This window comes from Tarenaya hassleriana, unplaced genomic scaffold (genome assembly GCF_000463585.1).
Source record: "Tarenaya hassleriana unplaced genomic scaffold, ASM46358v1 Cleome1, whole genome shotgun sequence".
Classification (NCBI taxonomy): domain Eukaryota; kingdom Viridiplantae; phylum Streptophyta; class Magnoliopsida; order Brassicales; family Cleomaceae; genus Tarenaya; species Tarenaya hassleriana.
In genome coordinates, this window is record NW_010960187.1 from 7,421,902 (window position 1) to 7,446,696 (window position 24,795).

A 24,795-nucleotide genomic window follows, 5' to 3' on the forward strand; every position below is an offset into this window, starting at 1 on the left:
CGCCGCGCCCCCGCCCGCCGTCATGGCCGGCGGCGCAGTTGGCTTCAGGCACCTGTTCGTGACGATCTCATCTATGGGCTTCACAACAATCTCCTGCAGAGAAAGCAAGCAACCAAAACAGCCAACAAAAACAAAAACCCAAAACTTAGTTTCACAAGAACATAATTTAAAATTGAAAAAACAAAAAGACAGCCCTCTAAAGAGAATTAAACTCCGATGAAGAAGAAAAAGAGGATGAAACCCATCATCCAACTAGTCGTGACTTTTTAGACAAGATCGTACTTTTATTTGGGAGAAATAAATAGTCATGCTTCAAACTTGCGATTAGCAGGCGTAGAAAACAAAGCATGAGTGGAAGATGGTGAACATAAAATGGTGGAAGACTGAAAACCTACGCCGACAGCATGATCGGGAAGAAGAAAACAAGAAAGGGGTGAGAAATAGAATGAAATCTGAGATAAAGGAGCATACCTGCGGCCACTGAGCTGTGTTCATGGCTCTCGACTTTCAATCTGATCAAATCCCAGAAGAAGATAGGACGAGAGAGAGAGAGAATGTGAAAGCTAAAGCTGGTGTTTGATAAAGCAAGCCGAAGACATGAAAAAAAGAGGAATTTATTATTTTTTTATATCTAATTTTACTTTTATAGATTCTGCGTCTGAAAATGAGAGAGAGAGAGAGAGAGAGAGAGAGAGAGAGAGAGAGAGAGAGAGAGAGAGAGTGGGATGTTTTTATTTATTTATTTTAATTGAAATCCCAGGAAACTCCATTAGAGATGAAATTTACAGTACAGTAACGTTGGTCATAATGTCAACCACTGGAGCTGTGTGTCGTCATCTATGGCGATCAGTTGCTTTATACATCCATATCCATATGAATTTTTGTTCTGATTCCTTTTAATATATGAATACGATGTATGTAAAACATTTTCAAAATCGCAAATACAAATACGTGCCACCCCAAGTTCATATATATTAATATTGTGAATGGTGGGACCCTCGATTTCACGCTCCTCATTTCCCAGCCGCCCCCTTTCATTCCTTCCAAAACGGCGTCGTCTTCGTGGTCCGTCACATCTCGCCCGTTTATTTTATTAACCGAATAACCGAATCGAATAAAAAATAATCGAAAAACCGATTTTTAAAAAAAAAAATAAAATTTTCACCGAAAACAAACTGAAAAATAACCGAATCGAACTGAACCGAAATTTATATAAAAACTGAATGGTTATACTTTTTATATAACTGAACGCGAATATAAATGAACCGAACCTGAATCAAAACTCGAAATGGCCATCCTTATCCCATGCATCTTCAAATTTTCACAAACTCTACTTGCGGATTACATATCAAATTAAAGCAGGAAATGTATACATCCGAGTAAATTGTTATATACTAACTAATAATATTTGGACTGAAAATACAAGCACTCGTATATAGTATGTATAAATTCGCGTGTGATCGGTGCGAACATAAATATTTTGAAAATCTGTATACGGACCATTCGCCACGTGAAGTAATATAGTGAACTTTTCATTTCGATAAAAGAAAGTATTATTGTATGGTAGCTTATTATAGTACATGAGGACAAAAGACAAGTATTAAGTGCTAATAATATTTGTCGCTAACAAACTATATCAATCCCTCCAAAATACAAATCAATATGAAAGTAAATGCTTAACGCAATCTTTAAATATTTTCAATGGATGGTAAATCAAACTTAATAGTTAAATCGGTAGAAAAACGTTTAGTTTAACATTTATCACGTCCTAAATCCGAATCTCAAATGTGAAAGAAATATTTGCATAGATTTTCTTGAAATTTGATATTAGTTTGGGTTTCGACCCAATATTCTCAATTATCTAAAAAAAAATAATCATACTTTCTATCTACCAAAATTGTTAAGAACTGATGTGTATATTCGTATGTGCATGTATGTGCTTGCGTGCAATTGGCACATCACATACTTTTCCCATGCAAATATTAGGTGTGACTAATCCTACACCTGCCCTGCCCCTCCCACGTCAAACTAAAACGACGTAGTTTCGGCGTATATGATACGCGCGGGCTGGTGGCGGATTGAAGCCGTCAGATGTTGGAGGAATCTGGGTGGGACCCCAAGCGGACAAAAGAATATCGTGGGATGTTGACACGTGTCCCAGATGTTGACTCTACAGGGAAGAGCACCCAAATCTCTGTGGAGAAAGAATATGGTTTGGACGGTGAAGATTAGTCACCAGGTGGACCCCATGTGCTTAGTCTTTTAAGGAAGGCATCCAACCTCAGCCGTCTGATCTTCTAGGCGTCGACCTATTCCGCTATTGCCGTCCACGTCAGCATATATATCTATTTCGTAGGTGTATTCCATTACATCACATGCTGTATTTCCCCAAATGCGAATTTCGTTTGATGCATGTACGGCGTATAATATGCATCCTTCCAACACATTATTGTCGGTCTGATTGGCAAAATATGTTTGCCGACTCACGAATAAGAACACTGATGAACGGTAGATGTTTGATGCGACATTTTTATAAAAGCTACGGAAAATAATAATATTAAAAATATAAAAATTCATATATATATATATATGATTGTGGGGAAATTTCTTGTGGGTATTTCTTTTTGTAAGTTTAATTATATATATATATATATATATATATATGGGAGGAACCGACTCTTTAACTATGGGTTCACAAGCCCCCATTGTTTGTTCTCTTTATAACAAAATATTTTCTTCACAAATTTTGGAAAATTTTAGACAAAACTATTATAGACCCCCATAAAAAATACCATTATAAAATTATCATTGCCCCCAATTATAAAATTTCCTGGATCCATATATATACAGAGACAAAGATTTGCGTGTACATTAATACAATTAGTGCTCGAAATTTTTATATATAAAAAAATTAGTGCTCGAAATGGCTTACACCGACAGACTTGACGAACGTTCACGTTTTTAAATGAAAAAAAAAGGTAGAGGAAGAATTTAAAAGCAACATCCTTAAAATAGTAAATATATCTGCGTGCGAATAGAGAATAGTAATTATCTGAACGCAACAAAATTAATTTTGTATTTAATGTAAAGTTTAATAATTTTCAATTAAAAATAATAATAATTCGAGGGTAGTCCAGATTAAATACAGATATAGGCAAACGGGAGAAAAGGGAATCGAGTGCGCTCACGTGTACCGTGCATCAGTGGGACGTAGAACAAACCGAGCTATGGGTTAGATATGACCGTCCGATTAGATTTAATTCGGGGCCCACCAGATCTCAATTGGATTATGCATATGTACCCTTTGCCAACTAGTTTCCTATTGGTTTAAATTATTCCATGCAAGTGTGGAACCATAGGGTTGAAACGATCCGACATGCGTGGCACACCTAATATGCATCCAATATGTGACGACATACATATAAATCATAATATATATATACACGATATCTTATATATATATTTTGTGTAATAACTATGCGCTTGTTTCTGGATATGATATGCCGGACACGTGCGTAAACGTACATGCTCAGTGTTATAAATATTTTTTTTTACAATGCCTAAGTTAACCCTTTGATTTGATGCGGTGGTAAAAACATATTTTACACCTTTTTATATCCCTAGCCTATCCAAGATTGGGTGAATTATAACTATTTAAAAGAATTATTTACAAATCACAGAAGATTTTTGGGTTTGTTGCACATATGGGATTTTTGGTTTTGAAACTAAAAAATCAATTAATCACACACACACATATATATATATATATAGATATAGATATATATATAAAGTAATGCAAATATAAATTAAAATAAAAAAGTATGCAGATCGTACGCCAAACTTGTTGAAATAGAAACAAAATATGAAGATTTGATATGATTGATAATAATTAAAGACAAATATCAATTAAGAATAAAATATATATCGTATCAATTATATTTTGCCTTATTTGTTTCTTTCGTATCTTTATTTCCTTGTTTTTTCAATAACTTTTCATATAAATGTATGGATTATTTTCATTGTACTGGAACAAGAAAGAATAGATGTAGCAATAAAAATGTTTCCGTTTTTTTATATTTTGTTCTTTCTGTTCTCGTTCTTTTCTCTTTTATTCTTTTTTTCTAATTTAATTTTCGTATTTTATTTTTCAATAAAACTAGAGGACTGCATCGGCATCGCATTGCATGATGACGCCCAATTGATGGGGAAAATATAACTAAACGAAGCCAAAGCAGATACAAATGGACATGACATGATGGTTTTTTGGTGGTAGTTATAATTCCTTGTTCCGGGTAACCTATTGTGGACCAAACCCGCCATTATGGTTACTAGGCGGTGCTATTATTATTATTATTATTATTTTGTTTGGGCAAGATATACACCTCTATCAATGCATCAAATATCTCAAAATTGTCCCAAAAACAGTATAATTAATTTCACTAATAAGAAATAAATTCAAGTGCACGTATACATGCCAGTATATACACATCCTAAAGGTCCATTATTTTTAGTTTGTAAGATAAATAAAATCATGTGAACATTGTACGGGGACAGATAAATCACCCCCGAATATCCGGGGCGCTCCCCGGCTGACGTATGGTATGGACCACATTATGACGCGACCAAACATAATAAAAATTGAACAGAACTGCTGATACAAAACATTATTAACAATATTCGTTAATTTTACACAAATGCCCCCGACGAGCTTCTCTTTTGTTTTGGGCAGCCAAACGGGCCTTTAGGTTTTGGGCTAATAGCCCATTTTCTTTATAAGCCCAAACCGATCCGCTTTCACATGTTTTGGTGTTGGAATCTATTGATATAGTTTTGGCGAATTTCAATGGTCCCTAGTTATGGCAATATACTTTCAAATAATTATTATTCCATATGGTAACGAAACAATACATACACGCATAAACTGCAGAGCTACATCATACACAATCATATCTACCTACATACATATATATATATATATATATATATATGTTACAGGGGCCAGGCTACTGGTTTTCTGATTTGTGTAGACCCAAGTTTTGGACAAGCAAATCGAAATTCCGTTTAAAGGAAGGAGAAACCATGATTTCGGAGGCGGCCCATAGTTTCCGAGCTTGGGTTTTGTCGGAACCGAGTTTGGATGTCCTCGCTTCATTGCAGTCCGCAAAGTATTTGCCCGTAACGTTCGTAAGCCTCGGAGTCGTTGCAGCATAACATGTCGTGGCCGCAGCCTACAACCAACCAACATAGCTCTTTATTATTGTCATTGTTATTATTTATGCACTTCAGATGTCCGGTCCGACTAATTTACCTGAGGGATGGTCTTCAATAGCTTGGAGGTTAGGAAGAACACTGCATCTGTACATTTTTACAAGACATATATAAGTTGTCTTGGTTAAATTTTCAGTTTATGCAGCTTAGTGTTAGATATCAAATAAGGGCCGATTTTTGATAAATATGTGAAACAAGTGTGTATGTATGTATGTATGTATGTGTTGACCTGTGATGAAGCCTTCTCGCTCTCTTGTGAGGCGGGTTCTTACAATTCCGGGATGGACACAGTTCGCAGTCACGTCAGCATCCATTTTCTGCTACAAATTAAAGGTAATTAACGACCATTTGTGTGTGTGTATATATATATATATATATATTATAATTAATTGCTCATTAAATTACAAAACTACAAGTGGGGATCAAACAGACTCACGTGGAGGATTCGGGAGAGCTCGATGGTGTGCAATACGTTGGCAAGCTTTGAGAGGGCGTAGGCACGGGTCGCGTCGTAGTGACTTCAAAAAATGACAAGACACATATTATCAGTCAAAGTCAAACCTTAAGTAATAAAATACTAAACTATATTATATACAAAGGGATTTGGATTTTTCATTACCACTTGGTCCGTGATATTTGGGCGAGATATCGAGTCATGTCACCCGAAAACCAACTGTGGATAATCGATGAGACGTTCACGATACGGCCCTTCACGCCAGTTTGTCTCGCGCTTTCCTTCATCCTTTTTAACAGCAGCTTCGTAAGTAGAAAATGGCCTGCACGCACAAATATTTGTCTCTTAATTTCTTGCGACGAAAAGTAATCAAGCAACTGATCAAAGCGGTGATTATTGGGTTACCGAGATAATTAGTGACGAACGTCATCTCGATGCCGTCCTCCGTAATCGAATGCTTCTGCGCGTACTTTCCCGCATTGTTTCTGTTTTTTTTTACCGCAAATGTTAAAAAAAAACACGACAAAACTATGAGAAAATGATCTCTCCCCGACACTTTCTGGGCAACCAAGAAACGAAAGAAACAGGGGATGACGGTAATGAGTAACTGACATGAGGATATTGAGAGGAAGATCGAGAGATTCAAACTCGGCGACGAATCTCCGGACGGAGCTGAGAGAGCTGAGATCGAGGGACATGACGATGATCTGGGAATGGGGAAACTCCGACAGGATCCGAGCTTTGGTTTCCTCGGCGGCTTTGATGCTCCGACCAGGAATCACGATCCTCGCGCCGCACTTGGCCAGCACGCGCGCCGTCTCGGCCCCTATCCCCGACGTCGCACCTTCGCCGGAAAAGAAGAACAACCGTCAGAAATAACTCCGATCGAGTCGAGACGTGGGGGAAACAGAGAGGAGAGGTAATTACCGGTGATGATGGCGGTGAGTGGCCGGAGATCGGAGTTGAGGGTGACGTCATCGGCGGTGGATTTGGAGCCGAAACCGCTGGACCCGGAGGAGCCGATCAACTGCTTCACCGTCTCGAACATGGTTTTGTCTTGGAAATATGTTTGAAAAAATTTGAAAATGTTGAAAATGGGGAGAGCAGTTATACGGAGTGTCGGGAGGCTTCGGGTTGGTATTTATAGTGCCTCGTGTCGGAGGAACAAACAGGGGAGATGTGGAGAAAGGGGACATTATATGTGTGTGTGTACGTATTGATTAGGATTAATTTCTACTAATAATTTTCTGATTAATTAACTTAATGTAATGTTTAGGTACTGTTGGACACGTCATATCAATTTTCTTATTAATAATTCTAATATATAGCCCCAAAAGTTATCATAATGACACCGAGATCCATCCTAATATTATCACTATTATTCAGCTGCTTTGAAATATATAGTTCCAAAAGTTTACGTTTATTTATAAATGCAAAATATTTATCTACATATAAATATTTACAGTAAAATTGAATCATACGGTTTTATGTTCGCATATTGAATAAATTTGGATTATATAACCCGTATTATAAACAAGTTGAGTCCAATACCTCAGTTTGTATACGGTTCCTTTTCATCTTGAATTTAAATGTATATGAAGATGTACCAAGTGTTCCGTACTTCTAAAAGAATACCCAATAATTTTAACAATAAATATTATATTATATACTCTAAAAAAATATATTTTAGGCTATCTTCAAAATAAACTATATATATATATATATAATATAACAAAGATATTAGTTCCGAATCCTAAAGATCTAACTAATCTTTAGAACCTGAATATACACCAAAATCGGTTGGTTTAAGTTATTGTACTTTGTCATAAACAATTTAAGCTATTAAACTCTTATATAAATATATATAAGACCGATTTATTTATTTATTTTGTAATGGTTAACCCAAGATGGGGATATAAGACGGATTTTTAACCTACCTGACCCGGTATATTTAAATACCATACCCAAATTTTTGAACATTGATTGGGATAAAGAGGATCTCTATATAGTATATACCATTGTTATTTAAAAATATTAAGATTCGGGAGGATATATAGATAGATAGGCTTAGGCACATACACACACACATATATATATATATATATATATATATATATATATGGAGAGAGGGGTAAGCAACACAACAAAAAGGAAAAATGGAATCAAGATAATAATTGGGTACCATCATTTAATAAAAGGGTTTAGTTAGCCAACTATATTTGACTAAGCAATATTACGGGCGAAGATGAGTCATCACACAAATTTAATTATTTGCATTTGGTGATTCATGATTCCCACACACATATATATATACACATATATAATATTAAGATGCAACCATATTTTATAAAGAAGCATTTTGCATGGATATAATGCCATGATTTTCGGGTAAACCCTAATTCTCAACAATGATGGCAAACTTTCTATGCCATGGTCCCTTTCTCCTTTTTGGCATTTATCGGTCTCTTATGTACTCATAGAAACCATTCCCAGTATATATAATATCCATTTTTAATTACTGCATGTCATGAATATTTGGTTTCTCTCTGTATAAGTTGAATCCTATCGATTGCTTGAAGGTGAATTATTGCCTATATGATCGAATTATATATATAAAAAAACAAGTCTTAATGAGTTAGATAATAAAATGAAGTATTTATCTTCATACTAATGAAAAATGATATACCACTCCATGCATCTCCTTAATTCGTTCCACCGTTGGCCAACGAGAGGCTGCCATCTGTCATATTCTTCACTTTTTTTTACGTGATTTTATACAATTAAAAGTTCTTAACTCGATAATTAATTCATATAAATAAATGTGTTAGCGCCACAAAGGAAAAATGACAAGCAAGGGTGACGTTGTAGCATCCACGATAGAGTAAGCTAATTGGTAACCGTGGCCTTGGAGGATCCATCAACGGCTTAGAAACTCTAGAAAAGGAATATCATTAGAAAAAAAATTTAATCTACCAAATTCCCACTACTATCCACTAACCATTCCTCTTCATATTATTTTATTTTCTCGATGTGCTGGTCCAAGCCCTCTTCTTTCCCAAAGTAAAAAAAGAAAATTTAAAATAAAATTCTGATACTATCATTCTATATATAACGTACCCCTATCAAACTCCTCGAAAATTGATTTGCAAATTTACCATTCCCAAGGATTACTACTAAAAAAATTAATCTATTTGATTGAATTGAAATTACAATGGTTAAAAATTATATACAAAACTTTGGAGGATAGATGATAAGGATGCGCATAGTTAATCCAAATTTCAAATCTTGATACAAAGTTTGGACAGTTCAACCGGTGAAATATGAACGTTTAACGGCTATTCCGTCGCGAATTCAAATCTCAAATTAAAAAAAAAAAACATTCACGTAAACTTTTTCTATTTCGATATAGAATATTCCGTTAACAAAAAAAATCAAATAATAATGAATATGAATACGGAGGACAATAAAAACACCTCTCCTCCACCTTTGGAGTTGTTGTCCTATCTTTCTATTGTACTCAATTCATTGGTGACGACGTCCATATCAAGTGAATAATAAACTCCTCCACCTTGGGAAATGTTGTTTTTTAAGCCAATTAAAAAAAAAAAGAATCAATGCAATGACAAGGCCGAATCTTTGCCCTTTTTGTTTCACCAACCGGTTAGGTTTGCTCATCGATTTTATTTTACAATCGCCTTTTCCCTCAAATCTTTTTTTTTTCTCAAAAAAAAAAATTGGCAAACCATGTCATCATTTAATAATGTGGGTGAGTTCAGTTTCTAGAATGTTTGCTGGAAGATATCCCAAACCAACCCATCTTATCTCATTGGATCTTCACATGATTTGTATATTACTTACTTTGATTTATGAAAAGATTTCCGAGAAATGTAATGCTTGGAGAAAGGAAGAGGACCGTATCTTGCTCCACATTTAGTGGGTAGAAACATTATAATATGACTATATCTTACAATAAAATAAATTAGCACGAGATTGTTGGCGAACGAAGAGAACAAGAAGACGAAGATGACATGATGATGCATGACGGACAATGGGAACAAGGTGACGTGGAGCATTCAACAGTCACAAGAGACCAAGACTCTGATCATGACACAACGGCAAGTACACACATAAAAGGAAAAGAGATCATTAGCAAAAACTGATTTGCTAATCTTCCTATTATTGAGTGCAGAATATTATACTACCATATTTGACAAGTGTATAGATGAAGAATCCTAGAATATATACAAGACACATGTATGTAAAAGTATACGAGAGATTATATTGCAGATTTTTTCTTGTCTTCTTCTCCAACCTTTTCTTGGCTGTCTCGAACAGTTTTTCTCTTGTGTTTGTTCTGCGTTAACTTATCGAACAAACCATTTTCTTCATGGTATCAGAGCCACAAGGTCCTTGAACCCTCTGTTATACCTTTTCTTCCATCCCAATTCTCGTTTCAATCAGATCTCCTCTGCTACCCTCCATTGACAGCCATGGAAACCACACCGAAACTTATTCCTATCACTTTAACCGGTGAAAACTACTTCTATTGGACAAAGGCTGCGATGGCGGCTCTCAATAGCAGAGGCTTATGGGAACACATCTCTGTTGAAAAGAAAGTTTCTCCCCCACAAGAGGTGGCCGCCGAAGGAGAAACACCGGAACAAGAACAACAACGTCTCAGTCGGAATCGGCAAGTTCTGTCCGATTTTAACAAGTGGAAACAGGAGGACAGTCAAGCCTTGGTCATTTTGCAAGGCTCTTTGGATGTGCATCTCCTCCAATCATTCATCTCTCATGCTACAGCCAAGTCCCTTTGGGAAGCGCTGAACAAAGTTTATGGTAATCTTTCAAACGTTAGTCGTATTTTCGAATTAAAACGAAAATTGTTTCATCTTCAGCAGAATGATCAGCCATTCAACAAGATTCAAGGGGAGTTTTGTGCAATTTGGGCTGAGCTTGAAGAAGTAAGACCCACTTCGTTGGATCCACAAACAATCATGAAAAGAGCCGAGGAAGATAAGGTTTTCTCTATCCTTTCAACACTAAATGCATCCTACAATGACATGATATATCATGTTCTGCGTCAAAACATCTTGCCGACGTTTGAGGAGCTGTGTATGATGATAAAGAGAGAAGAGACTGGTCGAAATTATTTCACTGGCCCCCATGAACTCGCCCACTATGTTAGCAAACATGTGAGTTCGACTGCCCCTGTCCGTGACCGTAAAACGTATTACTGCGATCATTGCAAGCGTCAAGGTCACAGCAAGGAGAGGTGCTGGGCTCTTAACCCTCATATGAAGCCAGCCCGTTACAAAGAAGGCCCTCGCAAAGGATCTGCTATGACAGCCACGAATGAGTCCGACAATTCCATCAGTTTGACTTCGGAGGAACTCAAAGGATTGAAGCATCTTTTGCAGTCGATCAACAAGGACTCCGGTAACTTCTCACACAAATCTTCTATTGTCCTTGATTCGGGTGCAACAACCCATATGTTTTGTGATGATAATTTGTTCAAAACCATCATACCGAGCCATGGTGTTGTGACTATTGCCAATGGTAAGTCTGTTCCAATCAAAGGAGTTGGTAAGATTCAATTATTTAACCGAGAAATCTCGGCTCTATATATTCCCGAGTTTCATACTAACCTTCTATCCATTCCTAAGCTTGTTGAAGAAATAAAATGTCGTGTTATCTTCGAGACTAATGTTGTTTTATTTCAGGATATTGACTCGGAAAGTGTCTTTGGAAAAGGATCACGGATGGGCAATCTTTACTATCTTGAAGACTCGCACTTTAGTTTTATTTCTATTTCTCCTAGCGTGTGGCATGCTCGTCTAGGTCATCCACACGCTAAGGTGTTTCATTTGCTTGTTCCCCACGTCAAAACTTTTGATACTCTTTGTGAGGCATGTACGTTAGGGAAACATTGTCGTTCGATTTTTACAGACTCTACAACTACTTATGAGAATGTTTTTGATTTAATTCATTCGGATGTGTGGACCGCTCCATGTTATTCACGTGATCATTACAAGTATTTTGTGACGTTTATTGATGAGAAGTCCAAATATACATGGATTACTCCTTTGAAACACAAAAGTGATGTTTTTTATGCTACTAAAAATTTCTTTGCCTATGTTACTAACCAATTTAATGTTAAGGTTAAGTGTTTTAGAACAGATAACGGCGGCGAATATACGAGCATTCAATTTCGTGATTATCTTCTCCAAGAAGGAATCATTCATCAAAGGTCTTGTCCCAACACGCCACAACAAAATGGAGTGGCCGAAAGGAAAAACCGACACTTGATGGAAGTAGCTCGAACACTTCTTTTTCATCGCTCGATGGGCAAGAAATATTGGTGTGATGCCGTGAAAGTAGCATGTTATCTCATTAACCGGCTGCCTACACAAATCCTTCGGGATAAATCCCCGTTTGAGGTACTATTCAATCGTTGTGAATCCCTCGACCATTTACGTGTTTTTGGTTGCGTGTGTTTCGCTCACATTGATGCAGGCCAACGAACGAAACTTGATCCGAAAAGTATTAAATGTGTCTTCCTTGGATATCCTGCAACCCAAAAGGGGTATATTTGCTTTCACCCTCCGAGCAATCGAGTTTATACCTCACGTGATGTTAAGTTTTTTGAAGAAATTGGATACTTTGAAGACCATGATTGGAAGAACTTGGAGAATCTTGCTGTCCAAGGCACCGATAGCAATGAGTCCTTATCTCACCTTCTTACCACCTTTCGAAGACTTGGAGTTAATGTTGACTCACCCACTTACGACGAGTTGCATGCCGACGGTATCCCTAATCCTCTTCCGTTGACTTTGGTTAATACCATATCTACTAACCATGCAGGACGTGATTCTCAACACCAAGAAGACCCTTTATCCCATGATGATGATTCGATGTCTTCGATGTCTTCTCCTGAGGGGGAACCTCCTCTTCATGGCGGGCCGTCTAATTCTTTTCTCATAGTTGATGCTCCGACGCTTTCTCATGAGGGGGAACATCAAATTCCTGAAGGCTCACTTGATTCATCACTTCCTCAACAAAACATCACGCCTTCGACGCACCAAGACTCACTGCGAACACAACCATCGCTGCGACGTAGCTCAAGAGAACGTCGGCCTACTTGGAAGTTACTCGAACAAGAAGCCGTCGGAAACCTTGCTGTTTCGCATCCTATTGCTAAGTACTCTTCCCTTCATTCTTTTCCAGCTAATGAACAAAGTTTTCTGAGCCGTGTTACGCAGGGAATCGAGCCATCGTCTTATAAACAGGCCAAAGACATCGACGTTTGGCAAAAAGCTATGGCCGAGGAACTTTTAGCTTTGGAGAAAAATGGCACTTGGGAAATAACAAACTTGCCTTCGGGAAAACAACCAGTGGGATGTCGTTGGGTCTACAAGATCAAATATCAAAGCGATGGTTCTATCGAACGACACAAAGCTCGACTTGTGGCAAAAGGGTATACGCAAACGTATGGTGAAGATTATAATGAGACCTTTGCCCCAGTTGCCAAACTCCCAACGGTACGCGTTATTCTTTCTTTAGCTGTCAATCTTAATTGGTAGTTGTGGCAAATGGACGTGAAGAACGCCTTTCTCCAAGGCGATCTCGATGAGGAGATTTTTATGAGTCCTCCGCCGGGCTACACGAGAACCATTCTACCGGGTCAGGTTTGTCGTCTCCGTAAGGCTATCTACGGCCTTAAGCAATCTCCACGCGCATGGTACCATCGTCTCTATCATGCTTTATTGGACAAAGGTTTTTCACGACAAGATTCCGACCACTCACTCTTTACACTTACCCGAGGTTCCGGTATAGTTATTCTTTTGGTTTACGTGGACGACATTATTTTATCGGGTGATGACATTGACGGAATTAACGAGACCAAATCCTATATGCAGCATGTATTCGACATTAAGGATCTCGGTCTTTTAAAATATTTTCTTGGGATAGAAGTTACACGTTTTCCTAACGGTTTGTTTCTTTCTCAGCGGAAATATGTTTTAGATTTATTAACAGAAACAGGAAAACTTGGAGCAAAACCGGTGAGGACACCAATTGAGGAGCACTACAAGGATCAACGCGAGGGGGAATCATTTGAAGATCCGGAACAATACCGTCGCGTTGTAGGTAAGTTGATCTATCTTACCATTACACGTCCTGACATTAGTTTTGCTGTGCATCAGGTTAGTCAATGGATGCATGCTCCAAGGATCAATCACTGGCATATGGTGGACCGGATTCTTAAGTATCTTAAAGGAACTCCAAACAAAGGCGTACGCATGGACAATAACAAGCACACCGAGATTGTAGCTTATTGTGATGCCGACTGGGCCGGAGATCGGACGGATCGCAAATCGACTACGGGATACTGCACATTCATTGGAGGGAATTTGGTCACATGGAAGAGCAAGAAACAAAACGTGGTGGCAAGGTCAAGCGCGGAGGCTGAATATCGAGCCATGGCAAACACGACAAGCGAAGTGGTATGGCTAAGACAACTACTCAGAGACCTCGGGATTGAGACAAGTACGGCTACCCCATTACACTGTGACAATCAAGCAGCATTACACATTGCAGCTAATTCAGTCTTTCACGAGAGAACGAAGCACATCGAAGTGGATTGTCACTTCATCAGAGAGAAGATTACACAAGGTATAATCTCACCGACCTTCACGAGGAGTCATGATCAACTTGCAGATATCCTTACTAAGGCGACAAGTTCCTTTGTTCTCAATAAATGTCTCTCCAAGATCGGTCTTATCGAATTTAGTCGGCCGATCTTGAGGGGGAATGTTGGCGAACGAAGAGAACAAGAAGACGAAGATGACATGATGATGCATGACGGACAATGGGAACAAGGTGACGTGAAGCATTCAACAGTCACAAGAGACCAAGACTCTGATCATGACACAACGGCAAGTACACACATAAAAGGAAAAGAGATCATTAGCAAAAACTGATTTGCTAATCTTCCTATTATTGAGTGCAGAATATTATACTACCATATTTGACAAGTGTATAGATGAAGAATCCTAGAATATATACAAGACACATGTATGTAAAAGTATACGAGAGATTATATTGCAGATTTTTTCTTGTCTTCTTCTCCAACCTTTTCTTGGCTGTCTCGAACAGTTTTTCTCTTGTGTTTGTTCTGCGTTAACTTATCGAACAAACCATTTTCTTCAGAGATTTGCGAGGTGCTTATCCCAAGGAGGATTCTGATGTTGAGAGGCAATTTGGAATGTTTGAATCTTCCGCCTATGACCCCGTTGGCTACTCTCTATCCCCACAAACCATATCATTACAGATTCAACGCAGGACCTATATTTGTACATAAAATACAAATTAGTTTGGCAGCAATTAGTTTTTCGGTTAAAATAAATTATTACCTTTTTATTATTGTAAAATTTATTTTTTTTAAAACATAAGTTTATATGAAAAAAATAAGATTATTTAATGATTTAATGTCCAAATATTACGTGCTGTAAATTTATAACATTATTGGGCTGATCAGTACTGAAATTGGGCCCATGTCGCGTCCGGTGCTGTTGTCGTCCAAAACGATGTTCTTCAAACGCGCTAGAATACCAAGCGCGGAGGTAGCGCGTTGATCAAACGCGCGATATTTCCCTAGGTTATAATCCGCATAAATTGCCGAAATCTCGCAATTTTTGAAAAATAGGCGCGTGGCTATGTGGAACGGGTCTTTTCTCTTCGTGTAAAACTCCACCGATTTCTTTTCTATTATATTAAAATACTCAAAAACTAATACAAATAATATATATATATATATACATGTGTATATGTATGTACGTGGATATGTGTTATATATATATATATATACACAACGCAATATACTTCGCACATAACTGATGTCTGCTGTATAGGGAATTTGATATTTGAATTATCAATTTCGAATATCTGAAGCTTCCGCCAACGACCCACATTGACTATTCTCTATTCCACAAACCAGATCATTCAGATTCAAAACGCACAAAAAAAATAAATATATGTCCATCTTTGGACAAAAATTAAAAGTTAATTTGACAGCAATTAGTTAGTGTTTCGGTGAAATAAATTATTACTTTCCGGCAGAAATTTAAATTAAATAACATCTGTCCAACATGAACTGTTATTAGTTTTTAAAATTTAAATGTAATACCATTTTTTAAAAAAATATATAAAGATTATATGAAAAATAAGAATGTTTAATGATTTAAAATGCAAATATTACGTGTTGTAAATTTATATTCATTAATGAAATTGGGCCTATCATACTACTGTGACGTCCCGTGGTTTAGGCCCATAACGGTATTCCATACAAACGCGGTATACAATCCCAAGCGCAGAGGTAGCGCGTTGGACAAACGCGCGTGATTTCTCTGGGTTGTAAGCCATAGAAACTGCCGCAAAATTCGCAATTCATGAAAATAGGCGCGTGGCTGCATGGGACGGTCCGGACGGGTCTCCGTGCGAGTAAAAAAACTCCTCACCAATTTTTTTTTTTTTTACTTATTTTTATGTTCCCCCACATTCTTCATCCATTTATCATTATTAGTTTTTTTGCAACATTCTGTTTTAGTGATGTTTTTTTCTTTCCAAATGTATTAACATTTTTGTTTCTATTTTTGCCCTTTTATAACATTTTTCCATCTTCAATTAGATCTTCAAAACATATGGGTCGAATGTCTTTTATCCGAAAGAAGTTCATATAAATATATGGGAGATATTTATATCAGAATTAAAGAAGGTTGTATGCGGCATTTGTTTGATTTGGGTTGCATCAAATAACAAAAAAAAAATTACGAAGTATAGAGAGGTAGCTCAGTTTCGATCGTATATTATGAACACATGTAATTTAGCATTGAGGTGAACACAATTGGACACTAAGACAATGTGAGACAGCTTGTAGGAAATGGAGAGGATGAAGAACACAACATCTCATACCATACGGCAAATGAATCGTACCACATGATTGCTCGGTTTCACGTTATCAAAACCTCAAATGCAGGATTCGGATCCCGAATGAATCGCACGCGACGAGGCAAGACGAATTTTCATTCGGAAAAATTCCGGTTACATATAAAAGAATCACACACCAAGGTCAACAGCGACAATGACGAAGAAATCCCTAGCCAATAACATCGCGAATCGTGGAAGACGTTACCGAGCGAGGAATCCAGAATAAACAAAATCTACGGTGGGGGAGATGGGCGGAGTCAGACCATGTCGCGAGAGAGGGTGAGAGGACGTCCATTGGGGTCGAAATGGACATCTTCTTCGTCGTCGAGATCGGTGGTGGTGAGGTTGACGCAGGAGCATCGCTCGAGAGAGGAGAAGAAGGCGGAGACGACGGCGATGCTGACCCATGTCGCCACCTGATCCAGCTTCTCCCGAGATACGGCGCTCAGGCTGTTGTTGCCGTTCTCCATTGATGTTTCCGGAGGGGGAGATTTACTCCTAGACCTGAACCCAACCCAATTCGGCCTACACGATCCGCGTGGTGAGATTTGTTTCCGTTCTCTTCTCCCCGAGAGAGAGAGAGAGAGAGAGAATTCAAATTACAAGGAGCGGAGAGAGGAGGGGCTATCAATGGAATTATGGGTAATGAATGAAGAATGATGAATCTGCTCCACTGCATAACAGGCCCAACAATGTAAGCCCAAAAGTAGAAAGTTTTTGGTCGGCCCAATAAAACCTCATAAATCACACGGAGCGGTTTTGGTTCTGGGTGGAACCAACATAACCGGATCTGATTCCGTTTGTTTGGATCTGATTGCAGTTTCAATTTAAAAAAAAAAATACGATTGGTTTAATCACTTGTGAATCGTAATAAGATTCGAAAAATCTAATCGTAGTTCTCTCTCTATATTTTTAGTGATCCATTGTATCGGTTAAAAAGACCAAAACATTCTTTTATCTTAGAAAATTGTTTTTTCAATATTTATTTAAAAGTCAATTCAAAGTTCATTACCATATCAGTTTTTAAACAGTTTGACTGCAGCTCAGAGCTCAGCGGACATAAAATCACAGGGAAGCCACAAGAGGGTGGTGGAACAAAACTAAGCTCCCATGACTGAGAAAGTGAAGTGCTTCTCCTTCGATAAGAGTCTACACATTTCTAAACAATGTACCTTAAGAAAAAAACATAACTTCAAAGCGACAGCACACTTATATGATCTTTCTCTTGCTTCCTAAGACTTCAAAATATTAAAAAAAATTTGAAAAATGTGTATTTCCTCCTCTTTTGAATCCTCAAAATTTCACCTAATAAGACCTCTCTCTCGTCTTAGAGCTCGTCGCGAGAGTCATCATCCTCGTCGGCGGCAGATTCACCGGAGGGAGCTCCACCAGACCTCTGGTAGACAGCCGTGATGATAGGGTTACACACCGACTCCACCTCCTTCAGCTTCTCCTCGTAGTCTTCCTTCTCGGCGCTCTGGTTGTCGTCCAACCACTCCAACGCTTCCTTGACCGCTGTCTCTATCTTCTCCTTCTCGTCCTCCTCCAGTTTCTCCGCCAGCTTGTCCTTGTCGTTCACTTGGTTCTTCATGTTGTACACATACGTCTCCAGGCTGTTCCTCGCATCTACTCTCTCCTTCACCTTCTTGTCCTCTTCCGCAAACTCCTCCGCCTCCTTCACCATCCTCTCTATCTCTTCCTGGCTCAGCCTCCCCTTGTCGTTCGTTATTGTTATCTTCTCCGATTTCCCGCTCGCTTTGTCCTCTGCTTTCACGTTCAATATCCCGTTCGCATCCACCTCGAATGTCACCTCTATTTGTGGAGTGCCTCTGCCATATTCATATAACATGGAGCATTCAACTTTCTAGCAAAACTGATAAATTCAGCATGTTTTCACAAAAGGGCATCGATGAGGAAGAAGAAGAAGACGAAAAAAACCTTGGGGCGGGGGGGATTCCAGAGAGGTCGAACTTCCCGAGAAGCCTACAGTCCTTGGTCATACTCCTTTCACCTTCAAAGACCTATTTGATATTGTCGAATGAATCATTATTAGATAGTTGTCCACAGACAAGAGTTTGATATGGCAGGAGCAGAAGAAAGGGTACCTGAATGGAGACGGTGGTCTGCTGGTCCTGGTAAGTGGTAAAAACTTGGGATTTCTTGGTTGGGATGACGGTGTTCCTTGGGATCAGCTTCGTCATCACTCCACCAACGGTTTCGATCCCCAGTGTGAGAGGAGCCACGTCAAGAAGTAGGATATCTGCTTATACACAAATATACACACCACCCATATCTGTTAGTTAACTATGTATCTCTTCTTTTTCATAAAACCCAAGGATTTTGGCAAAGTATGCACCTTTGGTCTCATCACCACCCTCTCCGCTCAAAATACCACCCTGAACGGCAGCACCATAAGCAACAGCCTCGTCCGGGTTCACACCCTTGTTCGGCTCTTTGCCATCAAAGTAGTCCTTCAGAAGCTGCTGACCCTTAGGGATCCTGGTACTTCCTCCGACAAGCACAATCTCATCGATCTGGCTCTTCTGAAGACCAGCATCCTCCATTGCCTTCTTCACCGGTCCCATGGTCTTCCTGAACAGGTCGTTGTTCAGCTCCTCGAACCGAGCTCTGGTCAGGGGCTCTGAGAAATCAGTGCCGTCAAAAAGGGACTCGATCTCAACTCGAACTTGGTGCTGGCTGCTCAGAGCTCTCTTGGCTCGCTCGCACTCCCTCCTGAGCTTTCCAAGAGCCCTGTTGTCCTTGCTAATGTCCTTTCCGTGCTTCTTCTTGATCAACTTGATGAAGTACTCCATGATCCTCTGGTCAAAGTCCTCACCTTCACAGACACCACGGGTCAGTACAACATGCAGAGGAAGAAATAATAATGGACGTGACTAAATTCAGAAAGGTTGCCAAACCGACTTACCTCCCAAGTGGGTATCACCATTTGTGGAGAGAACCTCAAATACACCATTGTCAATGGTCAAGACACTGACATCGAAGGTACCACCACCAAGGTCAAAGACGAGGATGTTCTTCTCACCACCTTTCTTGTCCAGACCATAGGCAATAGCGGCAGCAGTAGGTTCGTTGATGATCCTAGCGACATTGAGCCCTGCTATAACACCAGCATCCTTGGTGGCCTGTCTCTGGGCATCATTGAAGTATGCTGCAGATAGGAAAAAAAACACATAGCTTGGCTTAACAACACAGCTGTCTCCATGACACAAATTGGAGAATATGAAACATAGTTATTTCAGCTCACCTGGTACAGTGACAACTGCATCCTTGATTTTCTTTCCGAGATATGCTTCGGCCGTCTCCTTCATCTTAGTCAAGATCATGGCACTGATCTCCTCTGGACTGAAGATCTTGGTCTCACCATCCTTGAAATTTACTTGAATGTACGGCTTGCCATCCTTGTTCACAATCTTGTAAGGCATGAGCTTCATGTCCCTCTGAACCTCTTTGTCGGTGAATCTGCCAGAGAAACATTCTTAGCAACATTTCTTACTGTTGGGGAAAAAACACAATTAAGACAGAAAAACAGAAGTATATTACTGTCTTCCAATCAATCTCTTGACGTCGAAGATGGTCCTCTCGGGATTTACAGCCGCCTGATTCTTGGCAGCCTCACCAATCAGCCTCTCGGAGTCTGTGAAAGCCACCCAAGAGGGAGTAATACGGTTACCCTGGTCATTGGCTATGATTTCCACATGACCATTCTTGTAAACACCAACACAGGAGTAAGTCGTGCCAAGATCTATCCCTATTACTGTTCCCAGCTTGGTGGCCTCTTCTTTAGCAATGGAAGCATACAGACATCCTGAAGCATAAAATCCCAATAGTCAATGTCCATATCAAAGCATACTTACAACTTCCATGTCCTAATTGATGTGGCCCACGTGATTCTGCGTGGACGACAGCAAACTAATGTAGAAATTATACGCAAACAGAAAGTGTTTTGGTTAATTAGTATGGCGTAGCCCATATTAGTCGGCTGGAACTACTTCAAACATTGCTCAACATGGAACTAGTTCCAGATATCGATCAAATGCCATTAACATTGCCAGATCACCGTATTGACACAACAAGACTGCTTCCCATTCCATCCCAAACAGCAACAAGGAATGCAGGTTATTCATGGTCAATACTAAAACAGAGACCAATGCAACGAGAAAATCAACGCTATAAGAGATCAAATCTTAGATTCTCACAACATTGTACACACGCATCTTTATATTCACTAACAACGAAACGTTGCATCAGATTTAAGCAGTCCGATCGAACATCGAAGTCACTAGCGATCTGAACGTCGGATCGAACAGAATTTCGATCCAGATGTTTTCCACCGAACAGAAAAGAAACAGAAATCGAAATACACACTCCAAGACACAAAGATCCAGATGAAATATAGTGTATTTCGAGATCACTCACCGAAGAAGACGATTGCCAAGGCAACCGCGCCGCGTGCTCCGAACGAACGAGCCATAGCGAATTCTACCGTTCTCGTTCTGTCTCTCTCTCTCTCTCTCTCTCTCTCTCTCTCTCTGTGGAACTGAGTTTCGTTATTTGAACTACGTCTCGGGAGGGGGGGGCGTTCAAGGCTTATAAAGGTCAGGGCCCGAATGCTACGCTAGAGAAGTCCCTTATTGTGGAAAAGCGATGAAGTAGAACCATGTCATCGGAGATGACGTGGACCAATCATATTTCTCCGCTCTACTCCTCCGACCAATTAAAATTCGTCTTGTGTTGGGAAGATCCTGGCCGTTCATTCCCGCTATGTTGACGTGTCGGTCTGCCAAGCTGATACATGCCATCACACGCCGTCTATAATTTCTAAGCTAGAACTGCACGTCGTTTACTGTGGAGTAGAACGCCAACAGAATACGAGACGAGAAGGGTTTGAATTAGTTAAAATGGAGCCCATTCTCGTGGCCGATTATGAATATCTCGCGTGGCCCATTACTATTATTGCACCGAAATATCAAATATGTATTGAGCATTTCTTTAATTTGTCTTTATTTTTGGATTTTGGAGTGTATATTTTCGGAAAACAAATAACATAGCCCGAATTGAAATACAGAAAATCGATTAATTTTCTACCCTTGCTATCATCATTAATGTAGACATGATCTTTATGAACCTAAGGATATTCTGATTAATTGTAATGTCGGTCAATTTTAATTTTAATTTTTTTCATGTTATTATTTATCTCAAATATTTGTAGATTCCAAAGCACGGATAAGCATTTACTAATGTAATAATTAAGTCTTTCAACCTTTATATGATAAGATGAGAAAAACTTCTAATATAATATTTTATTTACGCATTTTACTCAAAAACAAAAGTTGGTTCCTCTCTCAATAAGTGATTTCATATATATATATAAAGGAGTGGGTGATAATGGTGTGGGTACAAAAGGAAGACATGTTGGAATGGTAGGGGGAAGGTAAGCATAAGCGACCACTAAGGCTTTTCATGGTTTGGTAAATGGTAAAGGTATTGAATTAAAAGAGAGAAAATGTTAAAATCAAAATGAAAAAAGAAAGAAAGAAAATAATAAAGGAGTTATTCTTCATCATTGTGATATGACCGCCACCGCCACTCACTACAATATATACGTTATATTCACCTATATAAGTGATCTAGTTATGATATATAACCAAATTCAGATATGATATTGTTTGCCTACGATTCATATTTTGGAGCGTTTACACTCTACATCTTCTTCGTCGTCGAGATCGGTGGTGGTGAGGTTGACGCAGATTTATTAATATATAGATTATTTTTTTTTTGCTAAAAGATTAATATATAGATTTTTTTTGGGTAAAATTAATATATAGATTAGTCACTACTAGAAATCATTTGTAAGAAATAAAAATGTCTAGTGCATGCTTTTCTATAATTTTTTTTTTTTGGAAAGAGTACGTATATAACTAACTATATATGTGCGCCAAGGTATGTATATATGCATAGGGGATAAGACAACTTTGATGATGGTGATGATGATGATAAAGAGGTGACAGAAAGGGTCCATAGTGCATGCAGTTGACTTTGTTAGCGTGTATTCATTCAATTGATGAACTACAGTATTGTGATATAATCCCCCACAATTTATATATATATATATATATATATAATTATATATTCTAAAAAAAAATTAAAATTCTTCAGAGCCTTTGATTGTGTTACCGAAATGAAAAACAGCTTTCAATCACAGTGTCTCCCCCTCCCACTCTCTATATAACTGATCCTTTCGTCTACAATGTAAGCACATTTATTGAGAACGGAATTGGTTGGCTAATAACATAAAACCAATAATGAGTTCTCACACCAAAACCATCTTGGTTCTCGTTGTTCTTGTCTTCACTTCCATTCACGTTTCCTATGCTGCCTCCGAGGAGAAGGTGAATTATCCGACGTCAAACATGGTAATATTTAATCCCCCTTATAATATATATATATATTGTTTTATTGTATATTTGTGTCGTATTGTTATATATCATATTGTCTAAATGGAACAAGAAATAATTTCACAGTAAAACCTGAACAAACTCGTAGAGAAGATGGATGAAATATTACATATCCGCGTGCCATAAGGGTAGCATATATATGTGATCATATTTAAAAAACTCGATGAGAAAATATCGTTTACAAGAGGTTATAATATTTGATATATATAAAGGGTGTGGAGGAGAATGAAGTAGCAAGAGAGAGAAAGCTTTTGGAGGTGGAGTATCATCTCGACTACGCAAGAACAGGAGCCAATCAAGACCATGAACCAGGCAGAGGAAGACCTTAATCAAGCTAAGTGTCCGAAAGATAATGAGTTTTAAATTAATGGTGTTGCATTGTATCAATAAGCTATATATACATACATATACAGTAGCGGACCTAGAACAAATTTTAAGTGGGGGCAAAATTAAATTTAGCACGTGATAAATATAATTTACAATGGGACATTTATAAAATTTGGTTAAAATGTGATCAATTTCATAAAGGAATTATAATTTTTTAATCAAACCAATGGGGGCATATGCCCCCATTCTTCTCCAATTGGGTCCGCCCATGTACATATATGTATATATGTATGTATGTATATGGGGCAAGACATATATTTTGGTGCTAATCATATGGTTCCATGTATGTGAGAGATTAGGTGTCAAATAAAACCTATCTATGTGTGTGTGTTTTTTTTTTAATAATTCGAAAGCTCAGTAGATCTTTGACCCGACTGTATATCCCAAAAAATTGGAGAAACTTATGTGAATGTCTAGATTTTTGACCCGACTATATATCCCAAAAAATTGGAGAAACCCATATGAATATCTCTCTCTAGATGAAGACTCGAACCCGGATTAGGAAAAAAATTATTCTTTTTTTACCGGTTGAATCATGGATTGGAAAAAAGTTTTAGTCTTTTTTTACCGGTTGAGTTATCAATCTTGGATACATGTATGTTTTTCTATGTTGCATATAATAATAAAATGGATTAGATAAATAATTCAGTTGTCTTTTCCTAATTAGAAAGCTACTCGAAATAATTAATTATAATGATATTCAGTTTTTTAAGATAAAAAGGCTCTAAAAAACCCGAAGTTCTTTGTGTATGATCATTATAAAAAAAAAAATTGTTTATGGGTTTGAAATACAAAGATGTTTTTTTCTTGTGTTACACTATCGTTGTAACGAAAAACACAAAGGCCCACTTGGCAAGTCGCTTTCTGCTTGTCAGCGAGCTATTCTTTATCCCTGCCCAGAATAACTTTATCCCGAACCCGGGCATTTCTTCTCCTATGGAATGGAACCCCATATCAGACGACGGCGTGCAACGTTTTAAAAGAAACATTCGAGTTGAATTGGCGGGTTTGTACATCACATCTGTGGACACAGAAAAAGCTATAATAGAGTGATATTTTGATTGAAGAATAAAAATTCTATATAAATGAGTTACAGAAATTCCATTATTGAATTTACAAATGTTCCATGTCCGATGCTATAAAATAAGAGAGTATCAAGACAATACCCTGTCTTTTCTGGACTTGCTAATGCTCATCAAAGCCTTGAACATGACAACACCGCTC

At 38.3% G+C, this 24,795-nt stretch overlaps 6 protein-coding genes and 1 long non-coding RNA gene across 13 annotated transcripts in view; 2 read left to right on the plus strand and 5 right to left on the minus strand.

Annotated features, from left to right (window-relative positions):
* Positions 1–656, minus strand: part of LOC104817477 (dof zinc finger protein DOF1.8-like) — a 2,049-nt gene extending 1,393 nt beyond the window's left edge. Inside the window, exons 1-2 of one of the 2 annotated variants that reach the window (XM_010546698.2) lie at positions 472–656; positions 21–90 (exon numbers count right to left, since the gene is read on the minus strand). In XM_010546698.2, the coding sequence (XP_010545000.1) occupies positions 21–90; positions 472–495 (94 nt within the window). In that variant the 5' untranslated portion in view covers positions 496–656. Of the gene's footprint in view, positions 1–20; positions 94–471 lie in introns of both variants that reach the window. The other variant, XM_010546692.2, reaches the window with a different exon arrangement.
* Positions 657–4,865: 4,209 nt separating this feature from the next.
* Positions 4,866–6,840, minus strand: LOC104817492 (short-chain dehydrogenase TIC 32, chloroplastic-like). The gene is made up of 8 exons (XM_010546711.1): positions 6,650–6,840; positions 6,335–6,566; positions 6,128–6,207; positions 5,888–6,044; positions 5,705–5,786; positions 5,498–5,585; positions 5,309–5,355; positions 4,866–5,228 (listed from the first exon to the last, which is right to left on the minus strand). The coding sequence occupies exons 1-8, from the start codon at positions 6,768–6,770 to the stop codon at positions 5,004–5,006; spliced, it is 1,032 nt and encodes a 343-aa protein (XP_010545013.1). The 5' UTR covers positions 6,771–6,840; the 3' UTR covers positions 4,866–5,003.
* A 3,264-nt stretch (positions 6,841–10,104) lies between these two features.
* LOC104817501 lies at positions 10,105–11,528 on the plus strand. Its single transcript, XM_010546721.1, has 2 exons — positions 10,105–11,161; positions 11,446–11,528. The coding sequence occupies exons 1-2, from the start codon at positions 10,213–10,215 to the stop codon at positions 11,451–11,453; spliced, it is 957 nt and encodes a 318-aa protein (XP_010545023.1). The 5' UTR covers positions 10,105–10,212; the 3' UTR covers positions 11,454–11,528.
* A 5,057-nt stretch (positions 11,529–16,585) lies between these two features.
* Positions 16,586–17,323, minus strand: LOC109116607. The gene has a single exon (XM_019202385.1). It carries the CDS (start codon positions 17,176–17,178, stop codon positions 16,966–16,968), a length of 213 nt encoding a protein of 70 aa, XP_019057930.1. The 5' UTR covers positions 17,179–17,323; the 3' UTR covers positions 16,586–16,965.
* Positions 17,324–17,798: 475 nt separating this feature from the next.
* Positions 17,799–21,294, minus strand: LOC104817513 (luminal-binding protein 4). The gene is made up of 8 exons (XM_010546732.2): positions 21,146–21,294; positions 20,270–20,534; positions 19,974–20,188; positions 19,635–19,877; positions 19,065–19,544; positions 18,814–18,968; positions 18,647–18,729; positions 17,799–18,537 (listed from the first exon to the last, which is right to left on the minus strand). Exons 1-8 carry the CDS (start codon positions 21,198–21,200, stop codon positions 18,036–18,038), a joined length of 1,998 nt encoding a protein of 665 aa, XP_010545034.1. The 5' UTR covers positions 21,201–21,294; the 3' UTR covers positions 17,799–18,035.
* Positions 21,295–22,942: 1,648 nt separating this feature from the next.
* On the plus strand, positions 22,943–23,638 carry LOC104817524. Its single transcript, XR_772540.2, has 2 exons — positions 22,943–23,142; positions 23,397–23,638. It is a non-coding gene; the product is annotated as an uncharacterized LOC104817524 (long non-coding RNA).
* Positions 23,639–24,291: 653 nt separating this feature from the next.
* Positions 24,292–24,795, minus strand: part of LOC104817529 (protein ABIL4) — a 3,268-nt gene continuing 2,764 nt past the window's right edge. For 5 of the 6 annotated variants that reach the window (XM_010546761.2, XM_010546752.1, XM_010546777.1 and 2 more), the window contains 2 exons: positions 24,738–24,795; positions 24,292–24,610 (listed from right to left, as the gene is read on the minus strand). In XM_010546761.2, the coding sequence (XP_010545063.1) occupies positions 24,587–24,610; positions 24,738–24,795 (82 nt within the window). In that variant the 3' untranslated portion in view covers positions 24,292–24,586. The remainder of the gene's footprint in view (positions 24,611–24,737) is intronic. The other variant, XM_010546790.1, reaches the window with a different exon arrangement.